Genomic DNA, 21,776 nt, shown 5'->3' on the forward strand with positions numbered 1-21,776 from the left:
TCAAGGTTACTGTTGAATATTAATTTGAACCAAACTTACTCTGCATCACCACTTCTCAGAGATGTCCACACAGTGAAATTGGCCCCTGGAGCTCATTTTACACCAGTGTAACAAGGGTGGTATCTCACATTAAGTTCAGCCTATCTACCATGGCTATCCCCACAAGTAGAGCAAAATGATCTTAAGGGATTACCCATCTGAAAAACAAAGGAATCCTTCAGTATGTGTTTGCTCAGCTACCCAGAAAAGGAAGGATTTGTTTGAGGCTGAAAACGGTGTGCTGAGAGAAGTATTATTTTAGTGTAAATGAGATGACTCTTCTGTGATATTCCTAGGCTAAAGTCAGAGCTATATCTTTTGAAACATCACAAAGATAGAGATTATAATGAAATCAAATTTCAGGATTGCTCCATGGAGAAGACATTTTAATACCAGGAGGTATTAAAACTAAATCTTTCTTCTTTTTCCATGTACATTAGTAGGTCTTGGGCTCAACAAAGTTACGCTTTTTTTTTTTCCTTCTCCCAAATGAGCTTTTGGTTTGCTCATTTTACATTTAAATAAACTTTTTAAGTACTTGTAGATTTATAGAAAAGCTGTAGCGATAGTATAGTACAGAGTTCCCACATAGCCTACACCCAGGGCCCTATTGTTAACAGCCTACATTACCATGGGACATATGTCACAAGCCAATATCGATATATTATTTTTAACTAAATTCCATACTTTATGGCAAGTTTCATTAGTTTTCTCCTAAAGTCCTTTTCCAGGATGTGAAAGAGCTTTTTGATCTCTCCCAAATTTATTCAAGAGAAAAATAAGAAATAAGACAAGAGAATTCAAGGTTAAAAGAGCTTCGTTATATAATTTGGTCATTTTTCACAATCCATGTGCTTTTTCTCTTTCCAGCTACGCTATAAAGAAACATTTCAAAAGACCAAAGGGAAATACCACACTGTGAAGGATGCTCTAGACATCGTTTACCATCGCACAGTCACAGACCACATCAGCAAAGTACGTCCCTACTTATTTCTGCTTGTGTTGGGCTCAGTAACCCACCATCATTTTTAAAAGTATCCTCCCTTCCCTAAAACTCTCTGGAAACAAGTAGATTTTTTTTTACGTTAACTTTGGATAAGACGTTAAAACTGTCTTTGTGGTTTTACAGATAAAATACAAGGAGAATTACATGAGCCAGCTGGGAATTTGGAGGTCCATTCCTGATCGCCCTGAGCATTTCCACCATCGGGCAGTCACTGATGCAGTTAGTGATGTGAGTTGTGAGATCTGTTTTTGCACATAAATTCATATGCCCACATGACTTATGAAATCAAACACTGTATAACAATTGATTGAAACTTGACTAACTTTTAGTTCTTGTGTATGGAAGTTTAAGTCCTAACACTCATTGCTGAATAAGTGAGCTTCACCTTGGGGAGACAGAAAAACGTATTCAAATTTATCAGCCTAATTTTTCTTTTAAATGTGTTACATCATATTACATGTCTGGAAGTGATATACTTCATCTAAACAATAACCTATTTTTGATCTACTGAAGAGTCTACTTCATGAAGCAATTAAGACACATAACAATGCTCATTTAGAAAGAAATTTTAGTTCTTTGTATGAAAATACAGCTGCCATCTTAATGATATACTCTCTAGGAAAGTATGCCTGTTAAATTTGAATTGCTTTAATTGGTATTAAAATGAGAATTCCCATATGCAGTACAATATACCATAAAGTGGGCAAAAATCAGTATTAGTGGAAACACCTCTTAAATAATTATTTCAGTACTTTATTATTCCATATATCTCACAGTCAGAGTTTCTATTTGTTCTACTTTTGTTGATCCTAACCTACTGCTATTTGGAGGTAGGTTCTTAAAACTCTTTGATGGTCTTCTCCCAGGTAAAATATAAAGCAGATTTGACCTGGCTTAAAGGCATTGGTTGCTATGCCTATGATACTCCCGACTTTACTCTGGCTGAAAAGAACAAGACTCTCTACAGCAAGGTATGTATCTACTCAGGGATAATGGCCACATCCATGCAGTGTGCTCCACTGCCCCCAGAGAGTACTAGAACTGAGGAAACAGCGTCTCATATTTCCATCTCTGTCCTTGCTTCTGGACCCTAAAGTAGGGACATACTGCATTATTCGCTCTACTCAGGAATATTTTAGTACTGACCTCATTGACAACAGTCATCGTTTATTTATATCGTTCCTCGGAATTTGATAAAAGGCCATCTCAGTACAACTCCCCATGGCTCTTCCAGAATTTCCTTCCTGGTAATATGTCTCTGGATGATTTGATATGGCAGCAGATATAAAGTGAGATTATTTTAATTCACAAACTTAACATGTGACTTGAAGCAAATAACTGTTTTTTATGGCCTCATTTTCCTACTTACAAAATAAAGCAGTCAGATTAGTTTCCTTTGAGTTCTAAAATAGAAGTCAGCAAATTTCTCTGAAAGGTGCCAGATAGTAAATAGTTTAGACTTTGTGGACCATGTTCATTCTGTCGCATATTCTTTGTTACAATCCCTAAAGATTATTTAAAAAAATTGTCTAGTTCGTGGGGCTATTTAAAAACAGGTAGTGGTCTAGATGCTAGCATATTCTTACTCTAAAATATTATAATTATCTGATTAATTCCTGGAAAACTACTAATTAAAGAGTTAAAAACTGCCTTTACATACACATGGAAATATCTTCAAAGTAAAATAATTATCACTATAAATATTGAAACAAAGAAGAAACTGATTTGAATTTTTACCCAATATGGGAATAGATCCATTTGACGTCTATTCAATGAAAGTATGTATTTGGGGGGCTAGTTTTCAAGGCATTGGGGTGGTATGCGCTTCATTGCTTTGGGAGATAGAGTATGTTCAATAATTACTTGTTAACTCTATGAATGAATTAATCACACATGCCTCACTCTTAAGATAATCACAACCTGCTATCAAGTAACGATGTTTCTGTTTTCTCTAGTATAAGTATAAAGAGGTATTTGAAAGGACAAAGTCAAATTTCAAGTATGTTGCTGATTGTCCAATCAATAGGCATTTCAAGTTTGCAACTCAACTGATGAATGAGGTACGTATGACCTGATCCAGTTAAACCTATTAACTTACCTTAGTAGTCTATAAGTGACATTTGATTAACACTCAACACATAAAATGACAGGAAAGCCTTTGAGTCTTTGGGAAGACACTTAATGATATCCCTGTTTTATGGGCTCTGCCAAAAGCAGGAATAAGAACTAATGAAGGGCCTGTACAGAGCAGAGTGAGGGCCCACAGCCAGCATGGCCTCTGCCGACACTGGTGTGGGCCAGCACAGCCCTCTGGGTGCCTCTTAGCTGAACTCCCTTCAGCAGGATTCTGTATAGAGTTGGGAGACCCAGAAGTTCAAAGTTAATTTAGTATCCCTTACCAGGGCCCTGAAATGGCAGCTCTAATCATGTAGTTGTGATTCATACATTCAAACACGTTGCCATAGTTACTCACACATTGCAGAGAAGTGTCCATTTGCACTCAAGATATTCCTCTGTCTTCTACCCAGTGTTTTGTGGAACTGGCTTTGCAATAGTTTAAGTTAAATTTAGCTTAAAATGATGAAATAAGCAAGCTATGAATTAACATATGTTTGGATGGTTTTACATTTAATTTCCTGTCTTTGTATTTTCTACAGATTTACATAAATTCAAAAACATTAGAAAATTAGTAAAATGAATCTAAAAAATGAAAATATAGCCAATGGTATATTTATTTCAATGTATTTCTTTTTTGTTTTTAAATTTGCTTTATTTTCAGTAGATTTCAAGGTGGGATGACTCTGAAGAATTACTGTCAGTAACTTCTTAGGAAGACAGTCTTGATACATTTTGTTTCTATTTTTCTAACTCATGAAATATTTCCAGGTCTCTTTTATAATAAGATTAAATTAACTAGCATTAGAATGCTTCCATGAATATGCTTTTGATTCTACCAGCATTGAGTAGTAAGCCTACAGCTTGTCAGTGCCCTATTATAAATACAATATAGAATGTTATAAAACCAACATTGCTATTGACATCATATATAAAGATGGGACATTTTAGGCACAAGGTGCTTCCACTTGGGTGTCATAATTGGTCTAGCCCAAGCCCCAGCCTTCTCCAGGTGATCTTCCTTTGTTTAACTCTCTTTGCCTTCCTGTTTTCATTACCCTGGATGCTTTGGGAGCCCACCTCTAGAAAGCACACGTTTCTGGCTCTCTGAAGTGTTTATCTTGGGACATTTCTATACAGCCTTGAAATTGTACTCTTGCTATAATTTGATATGATGTTTGAGCAGAAAAAATACAGAGCTGATTATGAGCAGCGGAAAGATAAATACCACCTGGTAGTCGATGAGCCTAGACATCTGCTGGCTAAGATCGCAGGCGACCAGATCAGTCAGGTACTGTGATGGGGCCGCCTGGATGGCCAAGCAGGACTGCGCTCCAGTTTCTCATGAGATGTCGTCCCGTCTGCTGCAAGGATGTCATAGGTTCTGCCTATGATATTGGGATGTTCTGTTCCAGAGTATCTGTCTAGCCACCCAAAGAGCCCACGAGCTCTTTGAGTGTGCCAGTCTCTGCTCTGTGTCCTCACGTGTGCTGTGGTGAAGAGGTGATGTACAGCTGGGTCCTTCCACCCTTCATCCTTCTGGATGGCCCATGTACTAACTGCAGGTCCAAAGTGCAAATTAATGTGCAAATGCAGAAACAAACAAATTAATGGAAAGAAGACAGAACTCCTTACTGTATTTTTCTACTCCAATGATGTCACCTTTTCTATGAGGCAATTTTGGCGCGTCTAGCTCTGTTGTTGCCCATTCTCAGCGGCAAATTCACAGTCAGCCTGCTTGGCCTTATAATGCATTTGGTGTCTTCACCCACATGTACACATGAGAACACAGTGTGTACGCCTGCATCTCTTCACTCAGAGGTGACCGGGATATAGAGCCGTCTTCTTTTCTGTCTTCATAAGTCTCTTTTGTGCTTCACTGCTCTTTGCATGAACAGAGAAAATATAAATCTAGTGCCAAGATGCTTCTGAAACAAGGATGTAATGAAATCCTGCGTCCAGACATGCTGACTGCCCTCTACAACACACACATGTGGAGCCAGGTAATGTCTGATGAGATGGGAAGAGGAGACTGGGAAGCCCTGGGGCGTTCATCTCTAAGCTTCCCCTGATCTCCTGCCCCTGCCCCTGCCCAAGCTGGTTTCACATGGCAAAGCTGCATGAACATCCACTCCCTGCCGATTACCTCTGGATGCGGCCGAGTGCAGCGCCGCAGCGGCTAGCATCTCTACGTCTTCTGACACCTTTGGAACTCCTAGCAAGACAGGCTTTTTCACACTGCCAAGGTTTTCCAAATTGGTGTAACGTTAGTTTATGTTTTTCACTGTTTGCCCCAAAGAAATAGATTTCTTAGAGATAAGGATCTTAGTTAAATTTGACAGTATTTAAAAGGTCTGAATATGTAAAATTTTCATCCAATGTGTACATTGCTCTCTAATGACTACTCTGCACCATTTTGAAGAGATGAGGATGATAGTGCAGCTCTTTAAATATTGGACATATTCACGGCCCCTCTTATGTTTGATGCTGTATTTGTTAGGTTATTTCAGCACATCTGTCCTCACGCACACATGTTAACAATTCTACTGATCACCTTGCCTTCCTACAAGGTCATCTGAAGCATACTCCACCACATTTCCATCATATGTTGAAAGGTAAACTTGAAGCAGAAAAAAAACAGTGGTCATTGCCTAACTACCAGATACAATGTTAATAAAATGCCATTGTTTCCCCACCCCCAAAAAGTTTTTAATCAATCTTTTGTATTGGGAACTTATTTTATCACTTTAGTCTGACATCAGACCCCCACATGAAATGAGGATGCCTTCCTATGGACATACTATTTGCCTGAACTTTTCTCTTCCCCTTGATATGATCAGCGGATAGTTGTGCGTGGAATTTTGCTGCGCTCTTTGTGTCTGCTTGAAATTGCTTATGTGCATGAAAAAAAAATCATGACTTGAAAGTTTCAAAAGTGAATGTCTTTTAAAATAATTGCTTTGAACTGTATGTATTCATTTTTTTCATGTTTCATCTTTGATATGAAAATATAGCTTAAGAGATTATATATTTGATGCAGCTTACTGTGAGTGAATCATTACTTGTCAGACTCCAGAGAGCATGGGTCTAGGCCTGGCTCTGAGATTTCACTCTACACATGCCCTTAGCTTATACTCTTAACCTCTCTGGGGCTCAGTTTCCACATGGATAAAAAATCTGGAAACTATTATTTTCTTCTTATTATAATTTTCTCACTCTATTACCCAATTGCTATCAAAAAGATTTAATATGAAAGCATGGCATCATTCCCCATATCTATGGCTTATATAATAATCCTGTTGTTTTCCATGGGACTGTCTCAAAAGGAAAGCTAGAGTCCCTGAGGCCTTCAGCCCTCTCCTACTTCAGGTTAACTTGTTCTTCTCCTCTGCAATTTAGATCAAGTATAGAAAGAATTATGAAAAAACAAAGGACAAGTTTACCTCAATTGTGGATACTCCAGAACACCTACGTACTACAAAAGTCAACAAACAAATCAGTGATGTAAGTACAGGGACCTCTGAGTGGTTTCTTGACCTTGGGGGTATTTGCAAATGTGGAAGGGCATTTTAGATAGTTACCTGTTTGGAAGACTCTACTGCCATTTAATGGGAGGGAGGTAGGGACACTGAATGTCCTACTCTGCTCAGGACTCTTCTTTTAGAGTAAAGAGTCATCCCAGCCAAATTAGCAGACACCCCATTGTAGAGCCACAGGAGCGTTTGCAGAAAGCATGAAAACCTGATGAGTTTATGGGAATCCTTTGTATATACTCAATGACAAAAGCAACAATGTTCCCTTTATATTTTTACATACATCACAATATAAATTGAGATGCATAAAGTTGGCTCTTTCTGCCTTGACATCTCTTTCAGATACTGTATAAGTTGGAATACAACAAAGCGAAACCCAGAGGCTACACCACAATTCACGACACACCCATGTTGCTGCATGTCCGGAAGGTCAAAGATGAAGTCAGTGATGTAAGTACCGGGATGGCTTTGCAGCCCCTCTCACTTTGGCCTCTTTCTAATGTGATTTAACAAATCCAGGACCAATTATCTATACCTGTGTAACAATCAATCTAAATTGTAGCAGTTTGAGACAGCAGTCATCCTTTTTCCGCTCAGCATTCTGTGAGCTGACTGGGCATAGCTGAGTAGATGCTATGTTACGTGGGCCAGCAGACAGCTGCAGCTCAGGAGAGCCACAGCAGCCAAGCATTGTTTGCTCCCAGCGCTGGCGCCTGATCGCAGCTTGGCTGGGCACTCAGGGCACTCAGGTACAGACAGGAAGCTTTATACGTGGCCTTTGTGGTTTGGCTGTCTCACAGCATAGTGGATGTGTCCTAAGAGGCTGGGGTAGAAGATTCCAGACCCATTAAGGGCTACTCCTAGAACTGACACAGCCACTGTTGCATTATTTTGCTGGGCACAGTACGCACCTAGATTCAAGGGGTGAAGAGACACAGGCCTCTGGGTGAACAAATGGGAAGGTCACATTGCAGAAAAGCATGTAGCGTAGGAGGGTATTGTTGAGACCAGTTGAAAAATGCAGCGGGCCATAAACTCTATTAATAAATACTCTATGAGCTTCATCTCGGCTAAGAGGAACAAGGTAGCCATTAAATCCTGATACTTTGAGTAGAAATTATATCCATGTACTTTGATATACATAGCTAGATTCCGTGGTGGAAAACTGTCATCATTTTGGTTGGTGGTGTTCAGTCACTGAGTTGTGTCCAACTCTTTGCTGGACTGCAGCATGTCAGGCTTCCCTATCCTTCACTGGCTCCTGGAGTTTGCCCAAATTCATGTCCAGTGAGTTGGTGATGCCATTCAACTATCTCATCCTCTGTCCCCCACTTTTCCTCCATCAATCTCCCAGCGTCAGGGTCTTTTCCAATGAGTCAGCTCCTCATATCAGGTAGCTAAAGTATTGGAGCTTCAGCTTTAGCATCAGTCCTTCCAATGAAAATTCAGGGTTGATTTCCTTTAGGATTGACTGGTTTGATCTCCGTGCATTTTGGGTAACAAATAGATTAATATTTTAAAGAACTCCATGGCTTTATGGGCATCATAAGGAATACTAAAAGCAACTGTGGAATCCCTACCCCAAAGCCTTGACTAAGGCGTTCTTTGGTAGATAAACAAATGGGTTCACACTATTGACTTTGAATTGCCTAGAAAAACGTTAAACATATCCATGCACTGTTTATGAAGGCAGAAATGTATAAATCATTAAAAAATATTTATTATATTTTTCATATAAAATAAGTTTTGGCACTTCAAACATGAACATTGGGTATTCATAAAGATCTATAAGGTAGATCCCTTATGTGAAGCAGCCCATTCTCTCTCACTGGGGAAAAAAAAAATGAAGCAATTCTGCATCCATTTCCTTAAGCTTTCTTATTATAACAATAACCCAAACTGATGAAAAATATGGGTGTCCAGGCCTGAACCCTAAAGCTACTGATTTGCTACATTTATGAAAAAGCACAGAAAACTGTGATTCACGTGATCAGGCAAATTTAGTAAGCACTACCGTGGCTTCCTTTGGACAGTTTTATTTCAGAGATAACCATGTTAAGACCTAAGATCCTTCTGCAATAATTAGTGAGAAGGCCCAGATAAGGCCCCAGGGCCCTGAAATTTAAAAGGAGCAAAAATGGGTGAAGCTAGAAATTCCAGGCTCAAGGTGGAAAAAATGACCAGTCGGGCTCACAGAGGCTAAGCCTTCCCTGTTTCTCCCCCTCCCACCGAAACTCACTAGTGGTGGCACTAGCAATGGCGGTAGTGATGACAGCGTTCATCCATCAGTACATCGATTCATCAGGCATTTGGTTCCCTGGGGGTTTCCCAGGTGCCACTAGTGGTAAAGAATGTGCCTGCCAATGCAGAAGATGCAGATTCCAGCCCTAGGTCAGGAAGATCCTTGGAGGAGGAAATGGCAGCCCACTCTGGTATTTTTGCCTAGCAAACTTCATAGACAGAGGAGCCTGGCAGGCTACAGCCCATGAGATTGCAAGGAGTCAGACATGACTGAGTGACTGAGCACATATTTTGTCTGTTAAGTGCCTGCTGCGAGGAATGAGATAATGAATGATGCACAACTTTGCCCGCAAAGGATTCAGCTCAATAGAAAGAATAGACAGATGAATAATTACAGCATAACATGATAACAGCTACAACTACAAGGGTGTGGAAGGAGGACAAGCCTGATCCCATTCGGGTGAGCCATTGGGGGAAGTCTTGTCTTCCATCAATGGTTTTTAAGATGTTCTAAACTCTGGAGTTTCTGATTTGGGGAAGGGAAAACACATAGACTGCTCTCCAGCTGTTCTTTTCAGCACAAGCTCAGAGGACGTAAATTCTATGGCGACTCAGTGAGCAGATGCAGTGTGTCCTGAGGGGCAGACTCTAGGATCTGAGACAGGATAAGTGCATGTCTGCTAGATGCGATGGCTGCATCATTTCTTCACAGCAGATGTATTCAGTCTTTAGAAGCATTGTGTACTATAGTTACAGTTTTAATTTTTTTTTAAGACTCTTGTGGGCTGCTTTAAAAAATTCACCTGTGTTTCCTCCTGCAGCTGAAATACAAAGAAGTTTACCAGAGAACTAAGTCCAACTGTACCATTGAGCCAGATGCTGTTCATATCAAAGCAGCCAAGGATGCCTATAAAGTCAACACCAATGTAAGTCCCCAAATCTAACAGGGTTCATCAGCTTCTGCAGCACACATGGCCTCTTTTGGCATCACTTCAGGTGGTTGCGTTCTAGTGACTCCAGATCAAGGGCTGGGCCCCGGAGCATGAGTGATAATGCTGACCTCTAAATGCTCCCACGGTTCTCACCAGGGAAAGGTGGGAAAAAAGCAAAGATGGCCCAGGGATATTGTACCCACTCAGCCGCTGTGTCAGGAGACTGAGAAATGGGAGTTTAATTCTGAAATGAAGGTGACATTTTTAAAAGTGTCTCCAGTCTTTCTGTGTTTCTCCTGCCTCAAACTCTGGAGCCTGCTTCTTCTGAAAAAAGAGAACACTGGAGCTGCTCGATGCTGTCAGGAGTTGGCCTAGGCCTTCCTCCTGCTCACAGCTCTCTGTGCTGATTCTTCTTGGTGTGTGATGGGGCATCTTAAAGCCTCAACCACAGAAACATTTTTGTGCATTTAGATAAGTATTGACTTCTTAAAAATATATGTGGTTATATAATGAAAGATTATAAAATCCAAGCTGTGACCACTAGTGCCACAAGAGAACTGTATTTATTAGGGCAAACAAACTGAAATGCCTTTATGGGCTGACAGGGAGCTTACAGGTGTCCTGAGAATGGACCGAGAGAAAAGTAGCAGCATAAACGTGGGACAAAGCAAATGCAGTAAAATGTACATTGTAGAATCTAGGTGCTGGGTATATGGGTGTTCTCTGTAAGATTCATGCAACTTGTTTTTTTTTTTTTTTGCAACTCTTCATGTGCTTGAAATTTTCACAATGAAATGGAAAAAATTTTATCAAAATTATTACATGAAAGCATGTGTATCTTATTGTACACAAATGATACCTTGACCAAGAAAAAGGAGAGACAAAAAGAGTGAAGAAATGTGGCTGATAGTGAGGGCAAGGACACTCAAATGAAATTACATACGCTCTATTCCTCAGACTCAGCCTGAGGTAGCCAGTCCTCCAGCTCAAATGCAAACCAGGCAAGGACACAAGCCCTCTGAAGTCAGGCTGCCTGGGTTTGAACCCCAGCTCCACTGCTCACTAGCTGTTTCACCTGGGCAGCTTACTTAGCTCCTCTAGACAGTTCCTCAGCTGCTGAGTTCATGAAGTCGTGATGAAGATTAAATGAGTTAATATGTATAAGGCACTTTGAGAAGTGCCTGGCAGAAAATAAAAAGTGTTTAATAATTTTTTTAAAGTTGTCTGAATTTAGTTAGAAGTTAAAAGTACTTGACTTAAAATAATTAAACTGCCCTGGCAGAGTTAGTTTGAAAAATCATTTCATCTGGAACCTTTAAAAATTATTAGCTTCTATTTTGAGGCCAAGGGGTCCCATAGGATGACAAAACTAGTTGCGTAAATTGTATAGAAATTTTAATTGGGGCTGTCTTCTTGCATAAAGAATCATGATTTGTTAAATGTTAAAATGCAAGCTGAGTCCCTCTGTGCTGCGTTTGTGGTTGTGAATTCAGGCCACTTAATGAACTGACCTGTTTCTATCTTGTTAAAACCAGTTGGATTACAAGAAGCAGTATGAAGCCACCAAAGCCTACTGGAAATGGACCCCTGACCGCCCAGACTTCATCCAGGCTGCTAAGTCGACCCTGCAGCAGAGCGATGTGAGATAAGAGAGAGAGAACTGCCTGACATACCCAGGGCAGAAACGTCCCTCATTATCCATAGTTACCACGGTCGCTGTGTTAACCCTAGCTCATTTGAGATCCAAGAAGGACAGGAGGGTTGTGAAGTGTGAAAGGCAAGCTCAGGAAGTAGGCCTGGCCACACAGCTTGGTCTCACACGGCTGAGCCCAAACACCAATGGCTCTTGAGGGAGGCACGGGAGGACCAGGAAAGCTTTGTCCTGGCCTGGAGGCTGGCGGGGAGGAGCCCAGCTTGCAGTGGACCCAGCCGGGAAAGCCTTGCCCCCATCCTGGCAGCAAATCCTCATAGTGCTCTCAAGAAGACTCCCTAGGAATTTAACCAGATATCATCTTGCTCCTGTGCCTGGCACCCTTTTCCAGCTTCCTCTGCCTTTCTTCTGTTATAGTTTGAATACAAGCTGGACCGAGAGTACCTCAGGGGTTGCAAGCTTTCCGTCACGGATGATAAAGACATGGTGCTGGCCCTGAAGAATTCTATAATCGAAAGTGACGTAAGCATGCGGTCCCCTCCCAGAGGCCTAGCCTCACACAGGGCTGTCTTCTGCAGCCCAGTCCCCAGGGGCACCCTGGGCACCCTGTGGACTGAGGAGGGCTGCTGACCCCAGTCCACAGCAGTGACTTGGCAGAGCAGGGTGGCAGCAGCGGGAAGCTGTTACAGTCAGGTGGCCGGGCCTGATACAGAGGCTCCACGAGCCAGCCCTCCCAGCCAGAACTGGGGATTTGAGGGCCTGGCTGGACTCTATAAGGCAACATATTCATTTTCATGGGGTCACACTCTTCCTATGCTTCCTGTTTCCTCAGCTGGAAAGGAAGACTAATAATGCCTCCCAGGGCTTGGGGGAGGGTCCAGTGACATTTCAAAGTGCTCGGAACTAAAGCTGCATATATGAAGATTCGTCAGAACGTTCATTCTGATTGTTATTAAAGCCTCAGCTTGCGCGAGATAAAAGAAGATCCTTTTTTGGTATTTCCCAAGATTTCTAAACATCAAATCTTATACTGAGTTTAATGTTTCTAACTATGTCAATGACACTACTCTCCCAGCTCTATTTAGTAACTCAGGAGCTTGATAAAAAATATGCAGGAGACTCAGAGGAGCTGAAGAAATGCCTTTTTCTCACCCCTGCAGCTGAAATACAAAGAGAAACACGTCAAGGAAAGAGGAAGCTGTCATGCCGTGCCTGACACGCCACAGATCCTCCTGGCAAAGACAGTCAGCAGCCTGGTGTCCGAGGTAGCCCTCCGGCAGCCCACATGCCCGCCTTCTGTCCTGGGCTGATGCCCTAGGCCGGCACTGTAACAAGCTCTCTATGCTTTCCCAGAACAAGTACAAGCAGTATGTGAAGAAGCACTTGGCGCAGGGTTCGTACACGACGCTGCCAGAGACCCGGGACACTATTCATGTCAAAGAAGTGACCAAGAACGTCAGTGATGTAAGTGACCAGCCCCAGGACTCTTGGCCACAGCAATGCCACTTTATCTTAGCAGCCAGCAAAAGACTGAAAGTCATGTTTTTCCTCACACACACTTTCTTCTACGTCACTTCACTCTTACAGCCAGTACCTATATGTGAACTTTGAACACTGGCTTAAAAGACAATTCAGTAGGAACTTCCCTGGTGGTCCAGTGGCTAAGACTCCGTGTTCCCAATGCAGAGTTCGATGCCTGGTCGGGGAACTAAGATCCTGCATACCACATGGCGCAACCAAAAACAGTAATAATAAAGACTCAATATTTATTGACTTTCCAGTTTTGGCAACTGTGGCAGATATGGGTTTTACCATAGGATGTCTTGTCTGGCACTGAGGATATCACTACCCTAGTGGTAATAAAGGGAGGAAGCTTTGATAGTGAAAATCTATCTGTCTCATCATCTCTCTTCTCCTTAAACTGTTGAACAATTTAGAGAATCAAAATCACATCTTCATATCTCCCTAATCTCTGCCCACTACATCCGTATGGATAATGCTTTAATAATCATGTATTTATTATTGTATCATGTATTTATAATAATACATGATATTTAATAATATTTAATAATATTTAATAATTTGTATTTATGAGCCTTATAAGGTTCCCTTTATTTTAAAAAGATGAATGAAAGAGTTTGCTTTGCTTGTCATTCATTCTTTAAAGACTGGTGTGTGGCTCAATGTCAGGCTCCAGGACAGAAATGACAGAGAAGAACTAGAATACGGGCAAGACACTCCAGTTCCAAAATGACACCAAAACAGGGAACCATGGATTTTCCCTTGAGATCTTCTCACAGTTCTTCAAGTAAAACAATTCTGTTCCCGGCTTCCCCTCCTCACCTAAGTAATTCTGGCTCTTTTCAGACAAATTACAAGAAGAAGTTTGTCAAGGAGAAAGGCAAATCCAACTACTCCATCATGCTGGAGCCCCCAGATGTGAAACACGCCATGGACGTGGCCAAGAAGCAGAGTAATGTGAGTTCCTCTTCTCACTCTCTGGGGCCCACCTGCACCAGGGGATCCCACACTGGTGCACGCTGGGCTGGGCCCAGTGAGTGGTCACCCTAATTTCTATATCTGGTGGTTTAAAATATATGGTGGTGGGATTGATTTGGTTTTAATCAGAAAGGTTCCTTTCAGAAAGAAAGTCTGTTTCTCAAATGAGCCAATGTATTTTCTCCAAATGAAGGTCGCTTACAAAAAAGATGCAAAAGAAAACCTGCATTACACCACAGTGGCTGATCGGCCAGACATCAAGAAGGCCACGCAGGCTGCCAAACAGGCCAGCGAGGTAAGTGGGTGGTTAAAACGTTGCCAGTCCACCATGCACCGCAAGCAAGCAGTACAAGGCACCGGCCACCTAGAGCATGTTGTCCGTTTTGTCTTTCTTTGCTTCAGGTGGAGTACAGAGCCAAGCACCGCAAGGAAGGCAGTCATGGGCTCAGCATGCTTGGTCGCCCCGACATTGAAATGGCCAAGAAGGCAGCCAAGCTGAGCAGCCAGGTAACACACATGGGCAAGCAGCCACTCTACTGCGAGGAGATGCTTAGAGACCCTGCAGGAAGGAGTGATTCCCAGAATGAAAGTGCAGTATTAGTGATCAAAGAGATACGGGGTCTCTGATAGCACTCAGGGCTTTGAAAATTATATCACGAAAGGCTTTGAAAATTTCTATCAGATGCAGTCACTTTAGCTTTTTTATTTAACAAACATATATTGAAACCTTGGGCTAGGAACGAGGGGGAATAAATGTCCTCAGACTCTATGTCTATGGATAAATAGTTACATTTTGGGGTTGTGTCTGATTGAGGTATGCACAGGGAGCTGAGGGGGAATGCCTGATGCTAGCAGATTCCATCTTAGTGAGAAGATGGACTCAGAAATGTGCCCAAAGTTGATTGCCCCATTACCTAATTTCCCTTGTTAGACTAATTATATAGAATACTCCTGAATTATGACAAGTTTTCGGACATTAGATCAGAGACTCCATGACCAACACCAGATCTTTCAGAGAGCAAGCTTTACTCCAGAAAGACAAGCTCAAGGATCTTATTTCTCTTCCCGTTCTGAGACCCTGCCTTCCTCTTTTTTTTCTTAAATATTTATTCATCTTCTTCTTTACTGTTTTCTCAAGTATTTGTTTGAAGAAATAGGTTTAGGATACCTTTGGTGGTTGTACATATGCCTTTCAGCAATGCCAAACATGGAATCCCAATCTTTTGGAAGATACAAATAGTAACATCAGGTGACAAGAAATGGGAATTATGAAGAGACAAAAAGTTCAGATGTCTAACGATAAGCAAATGTGATTTTTTAAGTTTTTATTTTTAAAATGCCAATGCAGTATTTTTATTACAAATTAATGGAATGGTATAAATACTTGAAACAAAGATATGAAATCACCCACAAAAAGTAGTGGAATCTCTAAGAATAGTAAAATGTAACAAGAACTTTTCAATTTAAAACACTTTTAATGTATTTTTTAACCAAGTTCATATTATTAGCAAGTTAAAAACAAGTTGAAATCTTGAAGACTTTGCTGGTTTTGAAAATAGCGAGGCCTGTATTTCTAACCTCAGGTGAATCCTGTGATGTGGAGAATGACGCCCGACCAGGTGGTATTGTGAGCTCCCTTCTTGGGATTACTTCCTGGGAAGGCTTCCTCAGGATTGACAGCGTCCTGGTGTGGCCCCTGGTCCAGGAGACCCCATCTGTGTGGGCCCTGCCCGTTCTGACTTTGCTGTCTTGCTGGCACTCTAGGTGGAATACATCAAAGGCCAAAGGAGAGGTCACGGGCACGGCGCCGCATCTTATGACACTCCTATCATGAGGCAGCTTAAGAAAACTAATGTGCTCATCAGTGATGTAAGACCAGCACCAGCAAGCCTGTATCTCCGTCTTCCTCTTTCTCTTGTCTACCATCTTAGCCTTGGTCAGGGGACTGACCAAGTTGCACTCTTTTTCTGTTGGTCTTGTGTTGGAATGTGTAGAATGCTGTGGAAATTTGTCAGGGGATATACTTTTGCACACACCTATCTTTTCCTGCATGAAACGTTCCCCCTGGAACATACCTCCAGAGTCGGAAGGTAGAGTAGTTTTGAGATGGTCTACTAACTTCTCCAGGCTGCTGACACTGATCAAAGGATGAAGTGAACATAGACTGGGCATCTTATCTGCAACCACAGGAAGAAAGTCTCCGCTGATGACTGTCGTTAGCATTTAATACATTTAAGACTGGTTATTTACTGTGGTCTTGCAGTTCAGACATACTCCAAATCAACAGTATAAACTGCTCAAAATCTTTTCATTTGTAGCTTTCAGTCTATGTCTTATAGTCTCAATAGCAAGAAATGTTCTAATTCTTGAACCTGCTCTTCAGTCTTTAGAAGCGCCAATATTATTGTCCTGTTCAAGTCTCTGCAAAGAAGTAGAACTGGATGTTAGAACTTTGTATTCAATTGAACATTGAAATAATTGCTTCCAAACGTCTTTCCCACACTCTCTGAGCCTGCTGGGGTCATGGACACTGATGGTGCCATTTGCAACGTGGCGCTGCACAGCTGCATCTCAGGTTTCCCTGGTAAACGAGAGAAAGAAGGCTTTCCTATTCCATGTGCCACACGAATGTGGCTTTACTGTACTTTCCACCGAATCCCACACCTTTCTAAGAATTCTCGAAGTCCTGAATCCGATATGTGTCCTTATCATGCAAAATAGAGTAGTACTTAAGAAGATTCCGTCAAAAAGGAAGGTTGGACATGGTGGCTCATATTCCTGGCAGTAGTTATGCTCAACTGCATTTGCGTGGGGCCTCCCTGTGGAAAGAGGAGGCATAACTTTTTAATTAAAAAGTTAGAAATTTAAATCTGCTTAAAATTAACAGAAGAAAAAGAAACTGAAGGCCAGTAGAAAGCTGCTCTTCAAGTACTTTTTTCAGACGTGAGTTATTTTCTAAAAGATAGAGGGGTTTTAGCATTCTTCTAAAGAAATGGATTTTATTCGCATCAGAGGTGGGCCTTTGCATTTTCTCTTCCCCAGTCTTGCCTCTGCACATCTACCTGACTTTGCTTTTCTGTTTCTCAGCTCTTGGGATCAGCCCTATTCTTAGGGTTTCTGTATCCTTAGGAAAAGTTTTCTCTTGGCCCAGACACCAGCTCACCACCTCTGACATTCCTTAGCAGGCTTTTCGTTTTATTTGGGGAGTGAATTTCCTTTCAGAGAAGGGCCACCGTAGCGTTTCTTTATGTTGTTTTTCTGTTCTGTTGTTTCTGCTTCCTCCATTGTGTGTCTGACTCAGTGTGCCCGCAGCCTGCTGTACTGCTCTGCATGCTTATTTTGTCTGTGCGTTTTCACTGGAGATTTATTCAAAATAAATGAGTCTTAGCACTGTGAATGCTTTTCCTTGAATGTGACAGACTTCATTGTTCTTAGCACTTGAGTGGCCTCCTGTTGTGCCTGTTCTGCTGGATGGGGAAAGTTGTGGGAAGGTAAAGTGACGAAGCATGAGGGGACTGATTTTAAGTGTCTACAGTGCGAAATATCTGGGCAACCAGATCCTGGTGTGCCAACTGTGAATGAGCAAGTCTTTCGTTTTACCAACAGCAGAAACTCTAGGTGTCCCAGAGCATCAAATATTGCCCCGTTAGCTGGCTAACATCTAGAAAGAGCTTATTTTTCTTTCTTCCTAGCATAAGTAACTGTGCTGTCTGTCCAACTCTTTGCAACCCCATGGCCTGTAGCCCGCCAGGCTCCTCTGTCCAAGGGGATTCTCCAGGCAAAAATAGTGGAGTGGGTTGCCATTTCCTCCTCCAGGGAATGTTCCCAACCCAGGAACTGAACCCAGGTCTCCCGCATTGCAGGCGGATTCTTTACCATCTGAGCCACCAGGGACGCCCAGAATAAGTAACTAGTAGGGTTCTATTTCTGGTGTTAATCCTAGTGGCAGAGGAATCAGTCTGTCTTTCAATATTCTGTCGAATATTCCTGTAAGTAAATCTCATCTTTAGCTGTTTTGCTTAGGCATTATGACTGTCTCTTTCCTTCATCAATCAAATCACATTTATTAAGCAACTATTAGTGCCAGACATTGCACTTATATTTTAAATTGAAGTTATTTAATCCTTTGCATTTTCTTTTATATATCCTGCAAGTAAAATATATTTAATCTTATTTTTCTCTTTATGTTAAATTTATCTCACTTCTTTCCTCCTTCTAACCTGAAATTATATCAAAGCCATTAACCTCCAAATTCTGTTCTTTTACTTAAAAGTTATGCCAATATTTTGTCAATTAAAATTAAAATGATAAAGCTAAGGTACAAAATAATAAATTCTCCTAAAGTCAACAGATTCCTTACTTCTCACTTATCTTGATCATTTATAAAGCCTCTTTGAACTCCTGGTAATAGACCTAAAATGCTTTTGGTTTTGCTAGTTAGGAGGATTGAAATGCTTCAGATCAAATATATTAGATCGTCTCTGAATTTAGCCAGAAGCCTTTTCCCATGCATTTTTGTCCTGCATCAAAAGGAAGTGAATCTTTCATACCTCTGGATAGTATAAAAATGAGCAAAACAAATACTATGTCATTTGTTCTTATACTCAATTGCCTGTTGTCCCTGCATAATTATTAATAATGCTCCCTTTCACTCTTAAAAGTGGCCTAATTTGGATAATAAATTACATGATCACTTTATGTGTAACGTATTCTTTTGCATTTACATGTCCCCTGTTCCTCAGCCTTCAAATAAACTGACATTCAGGAATAATTTGGATTTTTGCATTTGCTATTAGGTTAAATACCGAGAAAATTTCAACAAAGAGAAGGGCAAGACACCAAAATACAATCCAAAAGATAGCCAGCTCTACAAAGTCATGAAAGATGCTAATACTCTTGCAAGTGAGGTATGTGCTTGTTTAACTGTAGTAAAATATATAATGTGAATTTGCCATTTTAAGTATTTTTAAGTATGTAATTCAGTGGCATTAATTACATTCACAATGTTTTCCAACTACCACTATTAATTCCAAAGCTTTTTCATCACCTCAGAACACAAACTCTATAACTATTAAGCAATAACTCTCCATTTCTCTCTCCCACCAATCCCTGGTAAGCACTAATCTACTTTCTGCCCCTATAAGTTTGCCTATTAGAGATTGCATGTAAGTAGAATCATGTATTATGGGTCCTTTTTTGGTCTGGCTTATTTCATTTAGCTCAGTGTTTTCAAGGTGCGTCCGTGCTGTGTGGTGTATGTCAGAACTTCATTCCGTCTGTGGTTAAATAGCATTCCACTTTATGTATCTGTCACACTGTGTTTGTCCCTTCATCTGTCAATGGATACTTATTTCCCGTTTTTGGCTATTGTAAATGAGTATGGTTTTTTTTTTAATCACCATTTCCAGCATTTGTTTCAGGATGAGATATCGTATTATGATTTCATTAGTACCATTTTCCATTTCCTATTTATATGATTTCCTTTTTCCTCTTACTGTGGCACAGGTTAAGTATAAGGCTGATTTGAAGAAACTTCACAAACCTGTGACTGACATGAAGGAATCTCTAATAATGAACCATGTCTTGAATACAAGTCACCTTGCCAGTTCTGTAAGCTCAATCGTTTGTTCCAAAAACAGCTTGCTTCACCCATTTACAGCTAAATTCCTTCTTTGAGGTCACATGCATCTCCTTCTCTGCTACTGAAAGCATGTCTGTCCTCTGAGTGCATTCTTCCAAATGACAATATTAATCTACCAGTGCGCCACTGACTGCAGCACCTCTCAGATTATAAAAATGCTTCTGTTTGGAAATATTTTAACTTCTTTTTCTCCCAATTAACCACTGCCTTTCCTCCTCCTAAAAACATAGACTTAACACTTGGAATAGTTTCTTTCACTTTTAACTTTTTACTCTTAAAAGCCTACTTTCAATAAGCCACATAATCTAAGTGCTTACATCCTTGTATTTATTAACTGACAATATTGAACATGTATCTTCATCCTTTAAAACGTTTTTTTCACCCCCTATGTGGTGTTCGCTAATTTTCATTTGGTCTTGATGCTGCTGCCGTGTAAATATCCAGCCTAAAGAGAAAAACAGGAATGCGGAGCAGCTTTGCCATCAATGTGCCTTTTTTTGCCTCCTTCCCCTCAGTACCAGTACAAGAAGAACTATGAAAAGAGTAAAGGTCACTACCACACAATACCTGACAATCTGGAGCAGCTTCATCTCAAAGAGGCCACAGAATTACAGAGTATTGTAAGTTGACCAAGACTGTCTTTTTTCCTGCACATTCACCTATAATGTCAAAAGTTTTCATGGATTCCCCTAGAGGACAGTAGTTACACTTGTAGCAACAATTGCTTGTGAAAATGCCCAAAGATATTATGGGCTTGGAATTTAGCAACATGTTGAAACAAATGTTCATGTTATGAATGATAACAGTATCTATATACACTGGAGAAATGGTGCGTAGGCATGCAGGATGTGTTATTCAGGTTACTCACAGGGACTGGAAGCATAAAGATTATATCACCAGGGAGACACACCCCTTAGAAAATATTAGTGGGACTTCCCTGGTGGTCCAGTGGCTAAGACTCTATGCTCCCAATGCAGGGGGCCTGGGTTTGATTCCTGGTAGGGGATCTAGGTCCCACATGTTGCAACTAAAGATCCCACATGCTGCAGCTAAGACCTGACACAGCCAGATAAATCAATAAATATATTAAAAAAGAAAAGAAAAGAAAATATTACTAAGAATGATAGGGAGTCTTTGGAGGATTTGGGGCAGAGGAGTGATATGCTCAGGTCACCACTGAAGTGGTCTCTGGGTGTGGAAGAAATTTCAAAATTTATACAAGTAAGATTCTCACAGGAAAGAACTCGGGGAAGGAATTTGCTGCCACATGATCTTCTGTTTCACAAATTCAGCTATTTCCGTCCCCATTGGGCATTAACAAGAAGGCTGAATTAGTGGAAATGCCATCCATCATCCGTAAAGCAGCCCGTGTTCCTGGACCTCTGTGTTAACGTGTTGTCATAAGCAAGAGAGCGGAGATTGGACTTTGCTATGAAGATGCTGTGTGACCCAGGCTTTTGTCTTTCAGCGCCTCCTGTGTAAATTAGGAATATCTGTAGGCTCCTCCCATTCCTGAGCTCCTGTGATGAGGATGAGTTTGTATTTGTAAAATAGCCTTGGGGTCTTTTTGAGAATGTCAGGTTTGTTGGAAATTCAGTCAATGACTAGTCAACTGGCTTCCATTTTCATACCAATCTATATTGGCAGCATTGAATATGTGACCAGTTATTACCTCAGTTGAATTGATATGTAAATAAAGTTGTATGCATTATCTATTAAGGCCCCAGGTCCCTGATAAAAGTTCTTATGAAGGGAAGATTGGAGATTTTTATTAGAAATATTGGCTGATGCTCAGGCTAAAATATTCACATCTATACACGTCAAATCTCGGTTTTCCCGTGAATTTTCTTGTCTTAATGCTTGTCTTGGCTGATTCTTCTGCAGTGATCTTTTTGTCTCCTTGAACTGAACACAAATCATGACCATGCCTTGCAGACAGTTATGGTGTTATCCTGCCAGGCCAAAATAAAAAGTTACTTTCTGAAACATGACAGGAAACTGTTTTGCATGGCAATGAGATGCCATCCAATTGGACATAATGTATCAATTAAAAACGCTATTGTTAAACTGGTCTCTGTCTCAGAATGGGCCAGAGATATCTCATAAGGGTTTTATCACT

General features: G+C 40.9%; 1 protein-coding gene across 1 annotated transcript in view; it reads left to right on the forward strand.

Annotated features, from left to right (window-relative positions):
• The window catches only part of NEB (nebulin), a 211,255-nt gene that overhangs the window by 163,347 nt on the left and 26,132 nt on the right, over positions 1-21,776 (forward strand). The window contains exons 109-126 of the mRNA XM_068968129.1: positions 910-1,014; positions 1,169-1,273; positions 1,912-2,016; positions 3,001-3,105; positions 4,347-4,451; positions 6,560-6,664; positions 7,036-7,143; positions 9,756-9,860; positions 11,402-11,506; positions 11,935-12,039; positions 12,678-12,782; positions 12,871-12,981; positions 13,885-13,995; positions 14,210-14,311; positions 14,419-14,523; positions 18,813-18,923; positions 19,522-19,626; positions 20,173-20,277. Coding sequence (XP_068824230.1) covers positions 910-1,014; positions 1,169-1,273; positions 1,912-2,016; positions 3,001-3,105; positions 4,347-4,451; positions 6,560-6,664; positions 7,036-7,143; positions 9,756-9,860; positions 11,402-11,506; positions 11,935-12,039; positions 12,678-12,782; positions 12,871-12,981; positions 13,885-13,995; positions 14,210-14,311; positions 14,419-14,523; positions 18,813-18,923; positions 19,522-19,626; positions 20,173-20,277 — 1,908 coding nt within the window. The remainder of the gene's footprint in view (positions 1-909; positions 1,015-1,168; positions 1,274-1,911; positions 2,017-3,000; positions 3,106-4,346; positions 4,452-6,559; positions 6,665-7,035; positions 7,144-9,755; positions 9,861-11,401; positions 11,507-11,934; positions 12,040-12,677; positions 12,783-12,870; positions 12,982-13,884; positions 13,996-14,209; positions 14,312-14,418; positions 14,524-18,812; positions 18,924-19,521; positions 19,627-20,172; positions 20,278-21,776) is intronic.

The sequence above is a fragment of the Capricornis sumatraensis genome, chromosome 3, assembly GCF_032405125.1.
Source record: "Capricornis sumatraensis isolate serow.1 chromosome 3, serow.2, whole genome shotgun sequence".
Classification (NCBI taxonomy): Eukaryota; Metazoa; Chordata; class Mammalia; order Artiodactyla; family Bovidae; genus Capricornis; species Capricornis sumatraensis.